At 43.2% G+C, this 17,425-nt stretch overlaps 5 protein-coding genes across 5 annotated transcripts; 4 read left to right on the top strand and 1 right to left on the bottom strand.

Annotated features, from left to right (window-relative positions):
• Positions 1-509: 509 nt before the first annotated feature.
• On the bottom strand, positions 510-995 carry FOIG_16572 (uncharacterized protein; the record flags this gene model as incomplete). The annotated part of the gene is made up of 1 exon (XM_031218034.1): positions 510-995. One exon carries the CDS (start codon positions 993-995, stop codon positions 510-512), a length of 486 nt encoding a protein of 161 aa, XP_031052261.1.
• A 1,019-nt stretch (positions 996-2,014) lies between these two features.
• Positions 2,015-3,810, top strand: FOIG_16571 (uncharacterized protein; the record flags this gene model as incomplete). Its single annotated transcript, XM_031218033.1, has 3 exons — positions 2,015-2,925; positions 2,977-3,210; positions 3,267-3,810. Exons 1-3 carry the CDS (start codon positions 2,135-2,137, stop codon positions 3,808-3,810), a joined length of 1,569 nt encoding a protein of 522 aa, XP_031052260.1. The 5' UTR covers positions 2,015-2,134.
• Positions 3,811-6,114: 2,304 nt separating this feature from the next.
• Positions 6,115-7,281, top strand: FOIG_16570 (uncharacterized protein). Its single transcript, XM_031218032.1, has 2 exons — positions 6,115-6,276; positions 6,362-7,281. Exons 1-2 carry the CDS (start codon positions 6,214-6,216, stop codon positions 7,067-7,069), a joined length of 771 nt encoding a protein of 256 aa, XP_031052259.1. The 5' UTR covers positions 6,115-6,213; the 3' UTR covers positions 7,070-7,281.
• A 6,914-nt stretch (positions 7,282-14,195) lies between these two features.
• FOIG_16569 (uncharacterized protein) lies at positions 14,196-14,549 on the top strand (the record flags this gene model as incomplete). The annotated part of the gene is made up of 1 exon (XM_031218031.1): positions 14,196-14,549. One exon carries the CDS (start codon positions 14,196-14,198, stop codon positions 14,547-14,549), a length of 354 nt encoding a protein of 117 aa, XP_031052258.1.
• Positions 14,550-15,792: 1,243 nt separating this feature from the next.
• Positions 15,793-17,063, top strand: FOIG_16568 (uncharacterized protein; the record flags this gene model as incomplete). The annotated part of the gene is made up of 2 exons (XM_031218030.1): positions 15,793-16,566; positions 16,653-17,063. The coding sequence occupies 2 exons, from the start codon at positions 15,793-15,795 to the stop codon at positions 17,061-17,063; spliced, it is 1,185 nt and encodes a 394-aa protein (XP_031052257.1).
• Positions 17,064-17,425: the final 362 nt, after the last annotated feature.

Raw genomic sequence — 17,425 nt, 5'->3', positions numbered from 1 at the left:
TTCGGTATGCCATGAAGCCCCATTGGGTAAGAAATCACGGTAGTAATGAAGATACTCCACGATTTTTTATGTAAGAGGATGAATAATTGTTGTGCGCTGCTAAAGCACATGCAGGGAAAGTCACCATTACTGACAATTAGCAAAATCAATAAATCGCGGATGCTAACTCTCACTCTCTCAACTTCCATTCCAGATTCTGGAATCCACAGTCTGCTAATACGCGTACTAAAACTACGCATTAGTCTCTTAAACCTTCACTGCTTACTTGGGCTAGTAAGCCTTCAAGTGGCCGTGGCCCATTGTTCGTTACAATTCAGGGTATGTCAATGATTTCACCCATACTATCAGTGGAAGCACATCCTTTGCCCTGTTCTGTCACTGTAACTGCATCTTTCATCTTGCCTGATCGTTCTATTCGATCTGAGCTTTATGATATGCTGTAGAACAAGTTTGCCTGTTTTCTCCTAATAAATGTACACAGTATCGCCCGCTGTGTCCGTTCACGCCGATCACTGCTTTGGTCCTTGTCGAGGCGCATAAGGCGGAGGCGGAGGAGGCGTCTGCGTCCCGTCTGGAATTGTGCACTCATCTAGAGTATTCGCGGAGACTAGGTCGTATGTTGAGAGCGCCGAAGTTGGTCGTAGATCAGTTTGGCATGCACGATCGACGTGTCGCGGCATTGTGAGAACGTTAACTGATACGGGAACGACTTGAGAGGAGATGGCATCTTCGCCTTTTCTGTTCGTGGTGCGGCTTGATCCGTATCTTGTTGTATACATCATATTTGCCTGTTGACTTGGTGCAAGATTGTCTGCGTCATATCTTTGAGTATACATCTGGTGCTTCTTCTGGAAAGGCCGCAGATTAATCTTCTTCTGTCGGAATGCATTCTTCACCCTTCTCCGAGTTGAATGATTCTGGTCAGTCCAGCTATTTCCGCCAAAGACATGTGATAGCCGTGAGACGAGCGGTGCTAGACAAGACGAAGAAGACATGTTGCTGCAGGGCTAGAACAAATTCTGTCGACCTTGGTAAAATGGCTGAGGGAGCCACATCAACAAGTTGGCCTTTTATCGAGGATCGAGCTGGAAGCTACTGTTGTGGCCGCCTGTCTTGCGCCCGGAACGGCCGTTGCCGGCTTGATCCTAGCCTTGCGAATACTTTTCTCATTTTTCTTTTACTTCCCGGTCTGCTGCCAAAAATGGGAAACTTGAACCCAGTCGTTCTAATCAAGGGGCCCTATGTATAGCTACCTTGAGCCTGATTTCTTTCTCGCCTCAGTTGTAAGCAGTAATGGGCTTGGGATGCGATTTTCGGTCGTGCTATGCGATTATGATACGTTCTGACACATGAATCAGCCAAGACTGGGCCATATAGATCAGGCTATTAATACCAATTTCATATATAGTACACCATGTAATGAAGCACCAAAGCTGATTCAAACACACCGGGGAGGGCGTATGACTTTGCCGACATATCGATAGAACTGGGGTTACTACTCTGAATGACTCCAGGTGGCTTTCAATCTACATAGTTTTGAACGCTTCTATATTATCTTTACACGTACCCAGGCATGTAAGCGACTGTTTCTAACTTGGTACAATCAAGTATGTATTATTCTAAAGATAGTCTTTTTACCCAGAGCTCGAGCTGCTTTAGTCATATAATGAATGGGAAGGAGATGTATGGATCGTAAGACCCTAAATAGGAAGGTTTGCTCAGGTCCAACAAGAGACAGGGTAGGAATATGACTATTATGGATTGAAGGCCTGATGAAGATGAAGTACGCATCTTCGGCGTACAGTAGCACTTGCATTATGAATTTCCTGCTGGCAGGCTATGAGCTACAACCCCCAGCAGCCATTTTTGTCAGAATCTGAAAGGCGTATGCCACCTTCACGACTATTTGGCAATGGCTAGTACTAATGAATCCAATTTCGGTTGTACTTCTAAGTGATATTCCCAGGACACAAAGATGTACTAGAAGAGCTTCAACCAACCATGGAACCGGATACAGGATAGTAAGAAACTGAGGCAACACCTTTAGACCAAAGGCACCCGCGATTTCAGTTTTTTCTGTGTGGATCGTGATCACTTACGTCCCATCAACACTGTGCATGACAGATCGACGTCCATGGAGTCTCTACCCTGCAGTTCGATGTCGCGATCCCCGCCCAAAGACCATGCTGAGGTTCATCTAACCATCCTTGATGACGGCGAATCATCGCAGGCTTTAAGCACGGGTGCTGCAGCTCCGCTAACACTTATAAGAAGAACTGCAGTAGTATTCCAGCTTTGCGGGATCAATTTCGCCACGAGCGCATCCAGCGGTCTCATAGTCATTGGACTTCCCCAACTGACCTCAGATCTCAATATACCGCAGTCGCTCGCTTTCTGGCCGTCATCAGTTCAAGGGCTAGCCACAGCTTCGGCACTGCTACTCTCAGGTGCCGTCGCTGATGTCTTGGGGCCCCGATCCGTTAATCTTTCGGGGTGCATACTCAACGGCGTGTTTATGTTATCCTGTGGATTTATCAAGAGCATTCAGCAGTTGATTACTATGAGGGCATTGCAGGGCGTTGCCATAGCGATGCATTTCTCCAGTTCTGTAGCTCTCGTAGCTGACACTCAGCCCCGTGGACAGAGCCGAAACATATCGTTCGCTTGCCTGGGTTTAAGTCAGCTGCTAGGCTTCACCTTTGGCCTTGTCGTTGGTGGCGTACTCGTGGATACTGTTGGATGGCGCTCGGGATGGTATCTTTATGGAGGCATTACCCTGCTCCTGTCCGCCGTCGGTCTATGGTCACTGCCAAAATCCGAGCCGCTCGGTTTCCGAAACATATTCGTTGATTTGATATACAGAGTCGATTGGATCGGAGCACTACTCGCCTCGGTTTCCATGGCCTCGATTTCCTATTTCTTAGCGTAAGTTGAGGTATTTCTAATTGTAACCAAAATGGTACTAACCAGATCAAGGGTTATCAGCACGGACGTCCATCGTATCAAAGAGACCGGGACTGTTACACTCCTATGCTTCAGCTTGGCGACCCTGCCACTGTTTGTTGGTTGGATGCATTACCGAGTCAAAAGAAGCATGCCGGCTCTAATACCTAATTGCTTCTGGAGCAACTCTGCGTTTACTACCATATGTATTGCTATAGCTTTATCGTTTGCAGTGCTGAATTCTGTTGATCTTCTTACAAGTCTCTAGTAGGTGAACGGTCAGAACGTTTTGAATGAATGTTTTACTGACTATACGCCCACAGCTTTCAAGAGATCCAATATTTGTCGGCTGTCGACGCCGGAATCCGCATCCTTCCCAGTACCGTCGTCGGACTAGGCCTCAATCTGATGACCGGCCTCATCGTGCATAAAATACCTGCTGTCTGGCTTGTAGCGGTCTCGTCGCTACTTTCCTCGGGATCGCCGCTTCTTATGGCCGTGATCAATCCCAGTTGGTCCTATTGGGTCGGTGCCTTCTTTGCACAAATCCTTCTGCCATTTTCTATCGATGTGCTCTTCACCGTCGGACTCATTATCGTTACTGAGGTTTTCCCTGAGAAGAATCAATCCGTTGCTGGTGCTGTCTTCAACACGGCCGCGCAGTTTGGGAACGCTCTGGGGTTGGCTATTGTGCAGGTAGTCTCCGCAGCGGTAACAAACCAAAAGATCAACCCAAAGTCCCCCGAGGCTCTCTTGGAAGGTTACCGCGCATCTTTTTGGACTCTCTTTTCCCTAATGCTTGTTTGCGTGCTTGTGGCAGCACTTGGGCTACAGAAAGCGGGTAAGGTTGGATCGAAGCGTGATTGACATGATCCTCTGATCTACTCCTCTCCATCCATGGTCTTCTTATTCTACATATCTCGTATTTCAAAACCACGATGGAGTGGTTGAACGACGAAAGATTATCACAGGTTCACGGTTTTATAGAGTGTGTTCAAAATGCGAATGCGACGAGATGCGTTATGGTCATGAATTGATTATGGCAATCAGGTTGTCAAATAAGACGTTGAGTGGAGACAAGGAATATATGCAGTTTAATCAAACAGTTTGTAACCACCAAACCGATGTTAAGCGTGGCTTACAGAAACTGACTAGCTCCAGAGCCACTACCTTGAGGCACCCTCAAACTGCACCCTAGATGAACTACTGTGTTCAAATTTGATGACGACAACAATGTGTTATTTATTAACTTCTCGGGGTTCTTCTCAGCAACGTGCAATTACTTCTACGGCTGATGGTGGTGGAAGCGTATATCTGGACGGATAGTTCGCGTCCCAGCAAATAACCCTAGTTTCAAAGCATGATAGATCTACAAGATATCACTATAGATAGATATTACGTCTTAGATGACTGGGTATTCTTTCGTGCTCGACCTCTTTCATATGGCTTTCTGTCATCAACGGTGGCTCATTACCCCCAGCTTTGGTAGGCGTCTCTCCGCCTTCCTGAAAGGACCAGGTAAGGGTGTGTGGCTTCTGGATCTTGGTCTCTCATAAAGGCGTCACGGATCTATAGCTCTATCTCTCATAACCCTACGTCGTGAGGTTTGGAGATAGAGGCCTAGGTACGTTGAGGAGACGTAATCGGTAAGAAGTGTGTACCTAAGTATCTCTCATTATAAATAACAGCAAGCCGCCCTCATCTTCCATCCATTTATTCTTCTCTCTCATCTTGATCATTTCTCCAATATATCGTTCCAAACCAACAGATGCCGATGAAAGTCATCCAGAAACTCCTTCATCACCTTATCATGAGAAGAATCAGTAAAGTCTCCACCGCTATTACCGTATCATTTGCACAATGCAAAGGTCGTCATTCTAGCAAGACCAGAGAGAAGAACAAGTCGCATCGGCATGAGAGGAGGCTATCCCGACGAGAACCCAAATTTACGAAGCGTGCTAAAGAGTCTATGAGCGAGGGATCATGGTTGGCTAGTTTACTGACACGGGCGACACCACGCAAGAAATCGGCCATGAGATCGAAGAAAACCTCAGATGCATGTGATTCTGGGGATATTGAAGCGTAGTTTTAATATTTGTACAGAGAAGTGCGGTAGCTTACACAAGCCCAAGAACTATTCCACTTCCCCCCGACGTGGAAACAAGTTCCCCGACAATGACGACGATGCTAATTTGCCAAGCATTGAGGAAATCTATAAGGGCCTGCAAGTGAACCGGAATAAGAAACGACTATCTAGAGGTGACCAGTGAAATGAAAGGAATAGAAGGTGCTTTTCAGGATTTAACAGTATTCCTAGGGGGTTTGGCTGTCATAACTTAGTCATATGAGCAGCGTAATGACGCACTATTTCGCAATCCTGCAGTCTCTCTTGACTATTTTAATATACTTCACGAGGAATAGTCACCACCATTTACAGTTTCTGTGCTTCTTTGTAGCCCTTGGACCAGGAACTCAAGACAGAACAACGACGTGATAGAAAGACATATGTAAGATAATATATGGATTAGAAACTAAATTCTCACGAAATTTTAAATCACATTATAGAGGTCGAATTACAAACTTTCGTCATTGGTACCTGTGTACCAGGCGTGATTGAACAGTTAGCTTGTCAGGTACGATCATTTTCTAGCAAGACCTGACCGAGGTGTCGAAAGCCCTCGTCTGATACACCTCTGATGTCCCAAAAGCACTTCAATCGACAGTATATCAGTACGAATGTCCTGTGAGCTGCCGACACAAGCAGGTGACTCATATTGCATCGTACAGCCATATCTATGGCCTACACCTTCCGTAAACAGCAAAGGGAGAGGCAATGTTCCGCAGCCTTTCGTAAGGCTATTCACCTGTCCAGTCTCAGTTGTATTGATCCTGAATGGGCAGTAGGCCATAATTATCTCCTCCGATACTATTCAATTCATTCTCGCCATTCAGCCTTTGTTACGACATTGTGGGCTTCAGCATGAGGTCTCTGTGTCGGACGGCAAACCTATAATTCGTCTTGGCTTTATCATAAAAGCCAAAAACTGTGCAGATAAGGAGTTGCTCAATTCGACTTTTGGAGTAGCTACACGTGCGAATATGGATGAAACGACCATATTGCTGTACCATATAACTGCCCGATCATCTATATTGTTGAAAGGGACGCGAAGCCTTGAGGCAGTCGTTTGGCATATATCTGCCTTTCAACAGGAATAGCCTCCGTTTCTTCAATCTCCTCCTATTCCATTTCGTCGCTTGTAAGAAATAAGAATGCGAGGCGCGCATTTGAAATCATTCTCCCAGTCAGGAAAGAGCATACACAAGTTTCCCCAGGTGAGTGATCTTCTGGTTATTCATCGACAATCAAATAACCCCGGGTCAGATCCTTGTCGAAGTCACAGCTGCTGACATCTGCCAGCCACTTTCAGTGATCCACAAGGCCAAAGCGATGCAGCTTCTGACCGCTAATGATGATCTCACTCAACTGACAGGTGGGAGACCCCTCGATGACATTTCCAAGATGCCATCAGACGATCGCCGCGCTGTACTCTGTAAGTACTTGGTGAAGGAGGATCCAGTCGTGGTGCAAGAACCTATTGCTTGGTCAGATGAGGAGAGTATTGGAAGGTTTCTTCTTCTAAAAAGATTCCTCAATAACGATGAGTCTCGACAGCATCTTCTTCTAGAAGCTCGAAGGGTGTTTTATGAAGAGAACTCATTCATAATCTCTTTGAGCGGATTCTCTCGCTTCTTAGATGATATGCTTGGCGATTGGGAAGATGCTGTTGCGGTCGAAATACTCGTACGCGACCTTACGATCAAGGTGGAAAGGCAGGACTGTCAATGCGGGCAATTGATGGAATACATCCAGCGCCTCTCTTATTTTGCCAAGATGCCACAACTTCAAAAGTTTACGATTGAATGGTATACTCCGCCGAAAAATGTGGACGACGGTTTGCCTTACGACTGGAGTACGCTATCTAGCAGTAACAGTAGTAAAGGAACCAGCTTACACAGCGTCACGGACGATGATAGTACTTACGAGGACGGAGGTTCTAATGAGACTTTGAGATGGGAGACTTCGGACGATGATATCTGGAGCCTGGATGGGGATGTGCACGGGTGAGTTGCCATATAAGACATGTGGATCAGGAGGTGGATGCATGTGGTCATCAAGTGTATGAGACAATTTCATAGTGCAAATAGCTGGGAGCCGTCGGCTTTGTCATTTGGCCGCCATACTCTACTGCGGTATGTCAATTCATATACATACGACAAGTCGTTTGTTTTGTTGGTATTATTAGTAAAAGTCTCTTGTATTCTTACCTCCTACCCTCTTCTTTAGTCTGAGGACTTCTAAGCTTTTACATTACGGTCATGACAGCTGGCAAGTTGCTATACCGGTCTATTCTATGGACGCCATTGGTCATGTCTAAAACTAGCGTTTGGGTCATGTCTTACATGATTATCGGAATTATTAACAAAACTTTCTGAAAGGAAGAAGTCTGTGTGAATAAGAATCGTGTCGCGGTTATTCTGAGTGGTGTCGTGCTTATTCTGAATGGTGTCTTGTTTCGTCCCTCTTTCGACTCTACCACCATGTTGCAAAGGTTTATCATTCACATAGTCAAGCTTCGATGAGACACATCTGGACCTCATCGCCGTCAATAATGGCCAAATGGTTGGCAAACACCCGGCCACAATTCCTAGAGTTGCCTCTATGACCGTCCATTTCGCGACATCTCTGTATACCAGTGAGTGAACAATCCTGAGATAACGCAACTGAATATAGATCTTACACTGTCTCGTAAAGAAAGTCTTCAGTAAGATCCAGCATCTTGATATAGGGAATGCGTACGATCATTGCCGCGCCCGCTCTGGCATATCCATGTATTGTCAGTCATGTAATGGACTTTGAATTTACACCAATATGGCTCCTCCTGTCCTCGAACATAGCCCCATGAGTAGTCTCATCGTTGCCAATCGGCTAGACGAGTCTACGGGGAGAGCTGTCCGAACATCCGAGCTCTTAACGGCTCAACACCAGTGATGTTTCCGACGTAAAGAAAATTGAAAATGTAAAACAACACTTACAGTACGCCTAAGCTCGTCAGAGCATGGATTGCAGCTTTGGTTTGCCACGGCAGCCATGATTTCCATAGGCTCATAATGGGCACTACTAGAGCCAAGATCCAATCGCTGAGGGCCAGAACAACGCTAAGAACTATACCAGCAATGGGTACGATACTTTTTGAACATGTGCCAGGTCTGACGGGATGCTTGAATTGCTCCCAGTAATAGCCAACTGGGGAGCATTGGAAAATGCTGGTCAAGAAAAACACAATCGACGTAGCCCAGACGCAGACAAGGCAGACGATCAAAGATATTCTCAGGATAGGCCTATTGACGATAGCCCCTTTTGATGGTTCGCCGATGTAAAGGCGATGGAGATACAGGACTACCGATGTTTTGGTGAAGCATGAAAGAATGGCATATATTAGTTCTCCGAAATACCAAGTTTGGAAGCCTTTGACAATCTCTACCCCGCTAATGTTGTCCGCATGTTGTCCAATTCCGCCGTCCACTATGCCGCGTACTATGATGATAACCTGGGCAGTATAGAGGAGCTGATAAAAGGGTCCACAGTCAGTGCCATTTTGCCATTATTCGGGGGCAGGAAACCTAAGTAAAGAGCTAATAGTGCAGCTATACGCGGTACACCTTTCATATTTAATGTGAACTTACCACAGATATATACATCAATTTGTCGTATATTACATGCTCTTTCATAATGACAGATTGTGCCCAGAACCGCAAGCATGCCGAGAGATAGACAAGTATGGTACAGCAGATCTGGATAATGAAGAGTTCGAGGGCTTTCTCGCTGGTATTCCAAGCCATCCTATTGGTGGGGATAGATAGCGGATGTACACGCTTCAAAGAATATCAAGGGTTATCCAGCAGTCACACCGCAGTTGGGGAGAGAAAATCAAAATCCTTCTGTACTACGCTTGCGGTCTAGTGATGTAGGGGTAGAGTGCTATCAGAGTGAAGTCTTATAATAAGACTCTTACCAGGCAGGCTTATTCTTCTGCCGGTTTGCGCATCGCCGTGATCTTATAAATCTTTGGACAGTCACGTCAAATATCGGACGACGAACCCTTCAAATTTAAGCCTTTTCTTAGAAGAATATTGGCCAAAATGGGCCGGTTTTTCATATCCAATGTCTCCAATGTTTCATGTGTTACCATGTGAGGTTTTGGCTCCTTTCTCCTAGCCACTATAAGATCAAGCTTTGCCGAATCATATTGACCTAGTCATCGTGGCATAGTAGCTATCAACGTTGTCAACTTGAATTGAGTTGCCAATTTTGTCTGTAGCTAAGCTACTTTTTACTTGGCAGACATCGAAATGATGATGAAGGGAACATCGCTAACTGGTAGTACTAACGAAGCTTCTCATTGGATAGACTCATAAACACTCTCGGGTAGGCTGCCAGGCGGGCACAAAAAATTCTGAAGAGGGTGGCAAAAGTAAATAAGCTGGTTATCGCTAAAAGTGAGGGTATTGGTGACCAAGGACCAAGTATTCATATCATTATCCTCTCACTGAGAGCTTGGAATCCCGATTCTCCTGGGACCCGACTGGCTGCAAAGGGGCATTAATGGAGCAAAATCGTTCGTTAGGCTTGGCGACCTCAGGACTATCTATCTCTTTGAGCGGCATAAGGCTCCGGCAGGTCACTCGCCCCACATTGCTTACTAACAACACTAACGTATTTCCCCATCAGTCCGTACACCCCTAGACCCCGCACACTTTTCCCACCAAAATTCAGCTTTTATAATAAAGGTTTAAAAATATATAAAAGAATTTCTAATTTTAGATTTTTCTTATTTAAGCTATTTAGGAGTTAAGTTATATAAATATTACTTTTTTTAATTTATATTATTAAAATATAATCTTTTATTATAAATTTAAATAATAATCTTAAGATAAAAGTTAAGAATTTAAATATAATAGGCTTTTTTTAATTATTATAATATAAACTTAATTTTTATATTATTTTTATTAACTTATTTAGCCTTTATTTATTATTAGAAATATTAAAATATTTTAATAAGTATTTAAATTTAATTTAATATTTAAGTTTTAAATAATATATAAATTTTTAGATTTTAAAATAAAAATAAAAATACTTATAAAAATACTTATAACGTTAAGCTTATAAATAATTTAATTTTTATAAATTAAAATACTTGTATATAATGAAAAGTATTTTAAAAGCCTTATTAACTTTAATATAAGGCTTTAAACTTATATACTTAAATATTCTCTTAAGAAAACTTTAATTTTAAAATTATAAGTTATTTTAAACTTATTTTATAAAACTTTTATTTTATATAAGTTATTTAATTTTAAAGCTACTTCTATATATATAATATTTAATATATATAATATTTAATATATATAATATTTAATATATATAATGTTTAATATATATAATATTTTAAATATTTATAAAATATATTTTAATAGGTTTTAAATACTTAATTTTAATTTATTTATAATATTTTTATTACTTATTTATTTAAGATAAAATTTTTTATATATATTTATTAAAGGTTAAATAATATAATAGAAATATTATTATTTTAAATATTATTTTATATAATTAATAAATTAAATATATTTTAAAAAGTTAAAATACTAAATATTAAATATTAAAGCTTATATAACTTAAGTAATAACTTATATATAAGATATTTTATATTATAATAAGAAAATCTTTCCTTTAAATATCTAAAAACTCTCCTTTTTATTTAAATAGCTATTTTATAAGTATTTTATTTTTATAGTTATAAATACTAGCTTTTAGTGGGAAAAGTGTGCGGGGTCTAGGGGTGTACGGACTGATGGGGAAATACGTTAGTACCTGCGGAGTACGTGAAGTTCTCGTCAGACAGCTTATTCATTCAACACAGCCAAAATCATCAAAATCCTCCTACAAATTGACCCTAACGCGTCTTAATTAAAACGATAAGCTCCCAAGAGATACCTGATTATATAGATGATCACAGCTTTAATACCCCGCCTTTGAGGGCGGCTGATAACCCCACCGGCATGCCTAATTTTCCGCCCGAAGAGGGCTGTGGTGATGATTTTCAACCTTTCAGCCTAGAATATCGTGATTTCAAGATCAACCCTCTACCCAAGAAACCACTTGAATTATTCCAGCTTTTCGTACCTATTTCCCTTATACAGTCATAGATTAAATACACTAACAGCTAGGCTACTTACTTACTTGAAAATAGGATTATTGACAACTAGAATACCCCCCTTTCTAAACAGTCCCGCATTCTCAAGTGGGAAGGCATCTCCACCGCAACAGCTTATATATGGCTTGGGGTCCTTATTTACCTAGGAATTCATAGGGAGATATCAATCAAAGACCATTGGAAGTCCCCTAGCCTAGGAGATCAGCGCCCTCTTCACTCAATCATTAAGTTCATGCCGTTACGGAAGTTCGAGCTGATCACGAGGTATTTCTGCACTGTTAACTACACCAAGCTCGATGTAAGGGATAAGAGCGACCTTCTAAAGACCTTCTAAGCGGCTAAAGAGTGGTCTAATCACATATAAAGCGTATCTATCAAGCTCTATTCTCCAGGGACTAACCTCACTATAGATAAGTATATGATCCCTTTTACAGGCAGATCAAAAGAGACAACAGTCGTCAAGAATAAACCCACGCCTATGGGGTTCAAAGTCTGGGTTATCGCCCAACAGGGCTTCTTTCTGCAGTGGCTTTGGCACGTGAAGGCATTACTATACAAGGCTGTTATAGTCGAGCTACCTACACTAACACCATATGGCAAGAAGGGAAAGCTATGGACCAAGATTCCTCTCAACAATACACAAAGCGTCGTGGTTCACCTACAAAAGGCTAGTAACGCAGACATATCACGTCTTCACAGATAACCTCTTCTCATTGCCGCAGCTCTTCCGCCTTCTTCGGCAGCTTGGCCACAGTGCCACAGGCACGGCACGCCCTAACTGCGGCATCACCACCGAGATAAAGGATATAAAAGAGACCGGAAAAGCTCCTAACGGCATAGCTTTGCAATATAATGAGGTGTATTTAATCCCAACACAAGATAAACAGGTATAGACAGCTTTACCTGTATTTCCCTTACTAATTTGTCCTTTTCCTTTCTCCCTAGGTCATCCAAATCGCTTGGAAAGATAGCAGCATCATGCTCTTCCTTTCAACTGTGCTTAGCAGAGCCCCTTACTAGCGCACACCAAAAAAGAGGAAAAGGCCCGCCAAAAGAGGCACAAAGGCAGAGTTACAGCGCCTGCAGCAGGTCTTCAATAGTGATAGCTTCAAGATAATCCCTATTCCTACTATTGCCGCTCAGTATAACGATGAAATAAATCACATTAACCGCGACGATCAGATACGGTCTTATACAACGTATTAGCACCGATTCCGGCGCGGTCCTTGGCAAGCGTTGCTTTGGTCTTTCCTCCTTGAAGTCGCACTTGCGAATAGCTTCATTTTACAGAAGAAAATACGGCAGCCTCGTTAGAAGCCCTATAGCACGCTTAAAGCTTGGAAGGAGTGCATTTATAATGCCATTTTCAACAGATACGCAACTGAAAGTCACATAAGGAAGAGAGGCCGTACATGAATGGAAGAAGACATCGAGGATACAGAAGCACGGCAAATTCACCTACAAAGAGATATCAATCATGTCCATCGGGGCATACATTCAAGCTGCAAGGCTTGCAAAGGCTTCCGGCAGGGTCAGGCCCGACCCTTTAAAAGGAAGAAGGAAAAAGGAGGTTATCTACAGCCGATACCAGGAAATAAACGAAGGGTGCAGATCGTGTACGGCTGCAAAGTATGTGATGTAGCTATTTGTAACACGGCTGACTGCTGGTACTTCTATCACACGCAAATTTAGGTGTGTGTCAATGTACTTCATGTAGCGCTCATTCTGATAGGTCCTACACCCCTGTCGTGACCCCGCCGGAGCTTTATGCCGCCTGAAGAGACAAGGCTCAGGCGTGGAGATTAGCGTCATAGATTAGAAGAGTTAACTACCCTAGACCATCTCGGAATATTTGTTAGTTTTTTGCTAACATAACAAGCGAGGCAGGTTAGGGCTGAGGGATAATTAATATAATTTATTTTTCAGATTTGTGCGATTGACGGCATGAGACATTGAATACATGTTAGATTTATCTATGCTGCGTGACTGAAATTGTAGTAAAACTCGTCGTTTGGCTTGAATGCGGTGTCGTCGCACACAAAGCCTTGTGTTGTTGTTTTTCTTGCCAAACCTGCCCAAAAACAAAAAAAAAAAAAACCACGATCACGCTAAAACATTCCAATAACCAGGAATTTCAAGTCTCACTACGGGAAATTAATCCAACTACCCGTTCAACAGAACATGGTTGAAACTAAAAGAGCAATCAGATCATGATCTCCGATAATCATCGGGCATCGATATTCCATATCGAGACTCTTGCATTCATGTTTTAGTGTCTGTCTCAGTTTTTTGGTCATTATGTCCTCTGCGCCGCGCCGGGCTAGCTCTGGTCGAGATTCCGACCTATTGAATCTGAGCAACAAAAAGCGGGCACCAATAACCTGCGAATGACGATCGTTTTCTTGCCACTCACTTTTTTACGGCCCGGATATGAATGGCCGATTGTAAGAAGCACAGGGAGTGTACCTGGGCTTGTCTGTTCTGGTCTAAATTGTACCAGAGTACAGCGTGAAGTTAAGCTTAGTCTAAATGCTTAAAACACCATCACTAAATACTTTAAAAAATGGAATACAAATATTATTTCGCATTTTCCAACAGAAGCAAAAAAGAGAAACATTCATGGTGCGATTGCCGCGCTCGTACGATTCCATTTTCATCCCCCGCAGCTCAGACCAGCCGAAATGCAAGCCTCAAATGCATTGGAAGCCCTTGTGTTACACAAACCATAAGGGCATTCGATACAAACAGTCTCAGACGATGTGAGGAGGTATTTGAGGATCGTGATTGGCGACAAGACCTACATTTGCTTCTGCTGGCAAAAAAAAAAAAAAAAAAAAAAAAAAAAAAATTCCCGCATCCATGCTCCCGCAGGCCAGCAGGTATATATGAAGTCCATAATCCTCACGAGAAAGTGAAGATAACCAACTCAAGAACAATATTTATAAATCCACTTATCACTGGGAAAAACTACGCATCATGTGCCAAAAGATTGACGAGAACGGCAACAAAGTACAACAGCAGAGTGAAAGCTGCCGCCTGCAAACTCCAACAACGTTTACCAGATCTGCAAATGGTTCTATAGATCACTCTCGACACCACGTCGAGGCATCCTCCATCCGCGCACAAGAATTAGAATACGACTATGATCACCGCCGAACAATGACAATCCAATCCCAGCATCGTCAATGGCCTCAGGATATCTGGGTTCACAGTCCATATGGCCGACAGCTGTACCAGGCTGTGTTGATGTTTGAGATTGAGACAGAGACGACTGTTCAGGATGGCAAGTCGGAGACGAACGGACATGCTTCTAAGAGCTGTTCAGCGTGATGGGGTTTTTTGTTAGAGGGGAATGGACGGGAAAATGGGAGGGTATGGAGTACACGAGGAGTTGGGGGTCTGTTAGGACATCACCAATTGATTGGGATTTATTCTGCATTTCGACAAAAATATAAAACAGAATCAAGAGCTTTCTACGTCTGTGCCATTGGGGTCAGTGTCCGAGCATGGTCAGCACGATTGATGAGAAACAATACATCGCATGTTTATTCCCTAGCATAGATTATCTTTCTATCATTCACATCTAGTCAATTCATGCAATGCAATCAACGCCCAAACTTCAACTCAACATCGCAGATCTTGAAATAATGAAGGGGGTAGCTCACTAATGCGTACTCCGTAGTATCAGTGAAGACTTTTATTCGTCAGATCCACTACCTGGGCGCTCACCAGGTTCTGGGTAGGCTGGGAGCAAGTTAGATCCCCAATTTTATATCCTGTATCAAATACATTAAATATTACTTCAAATCCAGTACTCCGCCTTTGTTTGGTTTGGAATAAGAATTTGGCATCTTTGACAATTTATGTGGCAGTCGACAGCGCACAGATTCAAAAACTTCCAGTAGAACAGCGCTAACAGCGGGGAGTGGAGACAGACAGGTAGCCTCATCGTAAGTGAGTAATGACTCATCATGCAAAGATGGACTTAATTGTGCCATGTTGCTGGCTGGCTAGTGTCTCAGCCTAAAGCCCCTATGCACATCAGTATGCGACGTGACTGCGCTCGTCAAAAAGGACCTCAAGCACTCATGATGAACTTATACTGGCTGAAGGAAACAAAACACCGCTAAGAGACTACGCACTTTCTACCCAGGAAGATAGTTAAAAATAGCGATTTTAGTTCAAACACTGCTAGAGCAGAATGAGCCTGTAGTGGAGTCCCTAAGAGCAACACTAATAACATCTAACTTTAAATATAGATATTACAGCAATAAGGACTTAAAACCCATAAAAATATATATATAACGTATTTAAGACCCTATTACGGAGTACATGTGTACGATAAATATGGGGTATTTTTATTGGCTATGAACAGATGTTGTTGATTTAGTGGTTGGCTAACCTAGTCGGTTACGTAAATGACCACGGCACCTCAGCGCATCATTATTCTTCCGCGCCATCGCTAAACATACGCGTGTCACGTCATCTTGAAACTTGACCAAAACAACAAACGATAGCGCAACCGACATCAACCATCTGAGGCCTCAACCATCTGCTTTTCGCAGTCCCAGTCATGGAAAATAGATGGGAGAAATCTAGAGAGCCACCATCTCTAGAACTAGCACCCCAGCACCAATACTTCAAGTCACCTCGGAAAGTCACTCCACCAGAGCACACAGCCCTTCCTTCACCTCCCGCGACGATCGAGGCTGAACGCATTCGAAACAGTCCGAATCTACCGCGACGGCTTCTCGAAGTTAAGTGCAAAGCTGAGACTTGCGACCTTGAGCCTTTGACATACATTCCTATAAACCCGGCGGAGTATGCCAGCGCCTCCGACCAGATTGAGTCTGCATTCAAACGGTTTGACTACGAACCAAAATCAGGCCGCATTATTTTGCGTATGCCTTCTCCAATCCACGATAAATTCGCTGCCTCGCTGGTCAGCTTTATAGAGCAGGAAATATTGAGAATTGGTCGCGAGAATAGTAAAGTTCGTGGCTTTACTTCACAGCTTCATACAGAAGGTTCTTCTCGAATTTTCCTTCCCTATGAGGAGAAACGAGAGAATGGAGACACGATACCGAAAGAGCTGCGTCGCCAGCCAGATGGCCAATTTAGGCTTGAGGGGGCTAAGTATCCTGGCCTCGTTTTCGAAGTGTCATACTCGCAGGACAAAAAGCAACTGTCCAAGCTTGCGAGGCAGTATATCCATTACACAGATGGTAATATCAAAGCCGTCATCTGCATTGACATCAATTATGGGAATACTCAATCCACTATCTCACTCTGGAAGCCTCGATTTGATCGAGACCCAGAGAGTGATGATCCTGACGCCTTCGTATTGGTAATCGAGCAAAATATCAAAGAAAAGGTCTTTTTAATTCGCAGCACTGATTTTGCCAAAAACAATAGCTGACTTACCTATTATAGCCTTTCCGGACAGCTGGTGGAGAGCCGTTGAATACGGGCAGTGTATTGACGCTATATCTCCACGACTTCGCGCCAGATCAATCCTGTCAAGGCATACCAAATATCCCTATATCCATATCTTTTGCCACTATCTGCGAGTTTTTGGAACGCGCTGAGAAGGCGCAGAAGGATAGAGAGTCTAGAAGTACTGGTGGTATCAGGTCAACTCGCAAATTGAGGAAGCGCGAACTGTCATCTAGTTCACTTGAGGATTTGGCCCTGGATGATGAGGCAAGGTTTAAAGAGCAGGAGGAAGCGGCTGATACCAGGGCTAGTCATCGCGATGATACCTTTGTGCCGCGACTGGGGGATGCCAATGTCATTCATCGCGATCGTGACTTGAGATGGCGAGCGGCGAAGCGGCGTGCCTAGTGGCCTTGCCTCTTCCTTTCTTTTCTTGGAGGAATCCTGGGAGTATGGACTTGGATACGCAAAAAGGATGAATGATACCCATGACCAGGTATGTAAGGGAAAGAGGCCCTTACTGCCAGGCTGAAGTATATGCTTGAGAACATTATTCACAGCCAATCAACTACTACATCAACCACGCAGTATCTCTTAGCGACTATGTGTACATTCCCAATTCTCATTCAATGTTAAGCCATCGAACCATAGTGCTCAGATCTCACCGGCTATGCTTGGACCTTTTTACTATATGTTCAAGTATTAGGCCTATGGTAGACACTCCAGCCTGGAAGATGACTAAAAATAGCGATTTTAGGTCAAACACATAC

Source organism: Fusarium odoratissimum (assembly GCF_000260195.1).
Source record: "Fusarium odoratissimum NRRL 54006 unplaced genomic scaffold supercont1.93, whole genome shotgun sequence".
Lineage (NCBI taxonomy): Eukaryota > Fungi > Ascomycota > Sordariomycetes > Hypocreales > Nectriaceae > Fusarium > Fusarium odoratissimum.
The sequence above is the reverse complement of the archived record's forward strand: the minus strand, read 5'-3'. Positions and strand labels throughout refer to the sequence as shown.

Coding starts and splice junctions, on each gene's coding strand:
- FOIG_16570 (XM_031218032.1), top strand. CDS start 6,214: ATGCGAGGCGCGCATTTGAAATCATTCTCCCAGTCAGGAAAGAGCATA. Junction 6,277..6,361: donor GCATACACAAGTTTCCCCAG/GTGAGTGATCTT, acceptor GACATCTGCCAG/CCACTTTCAGTGATCCACAA.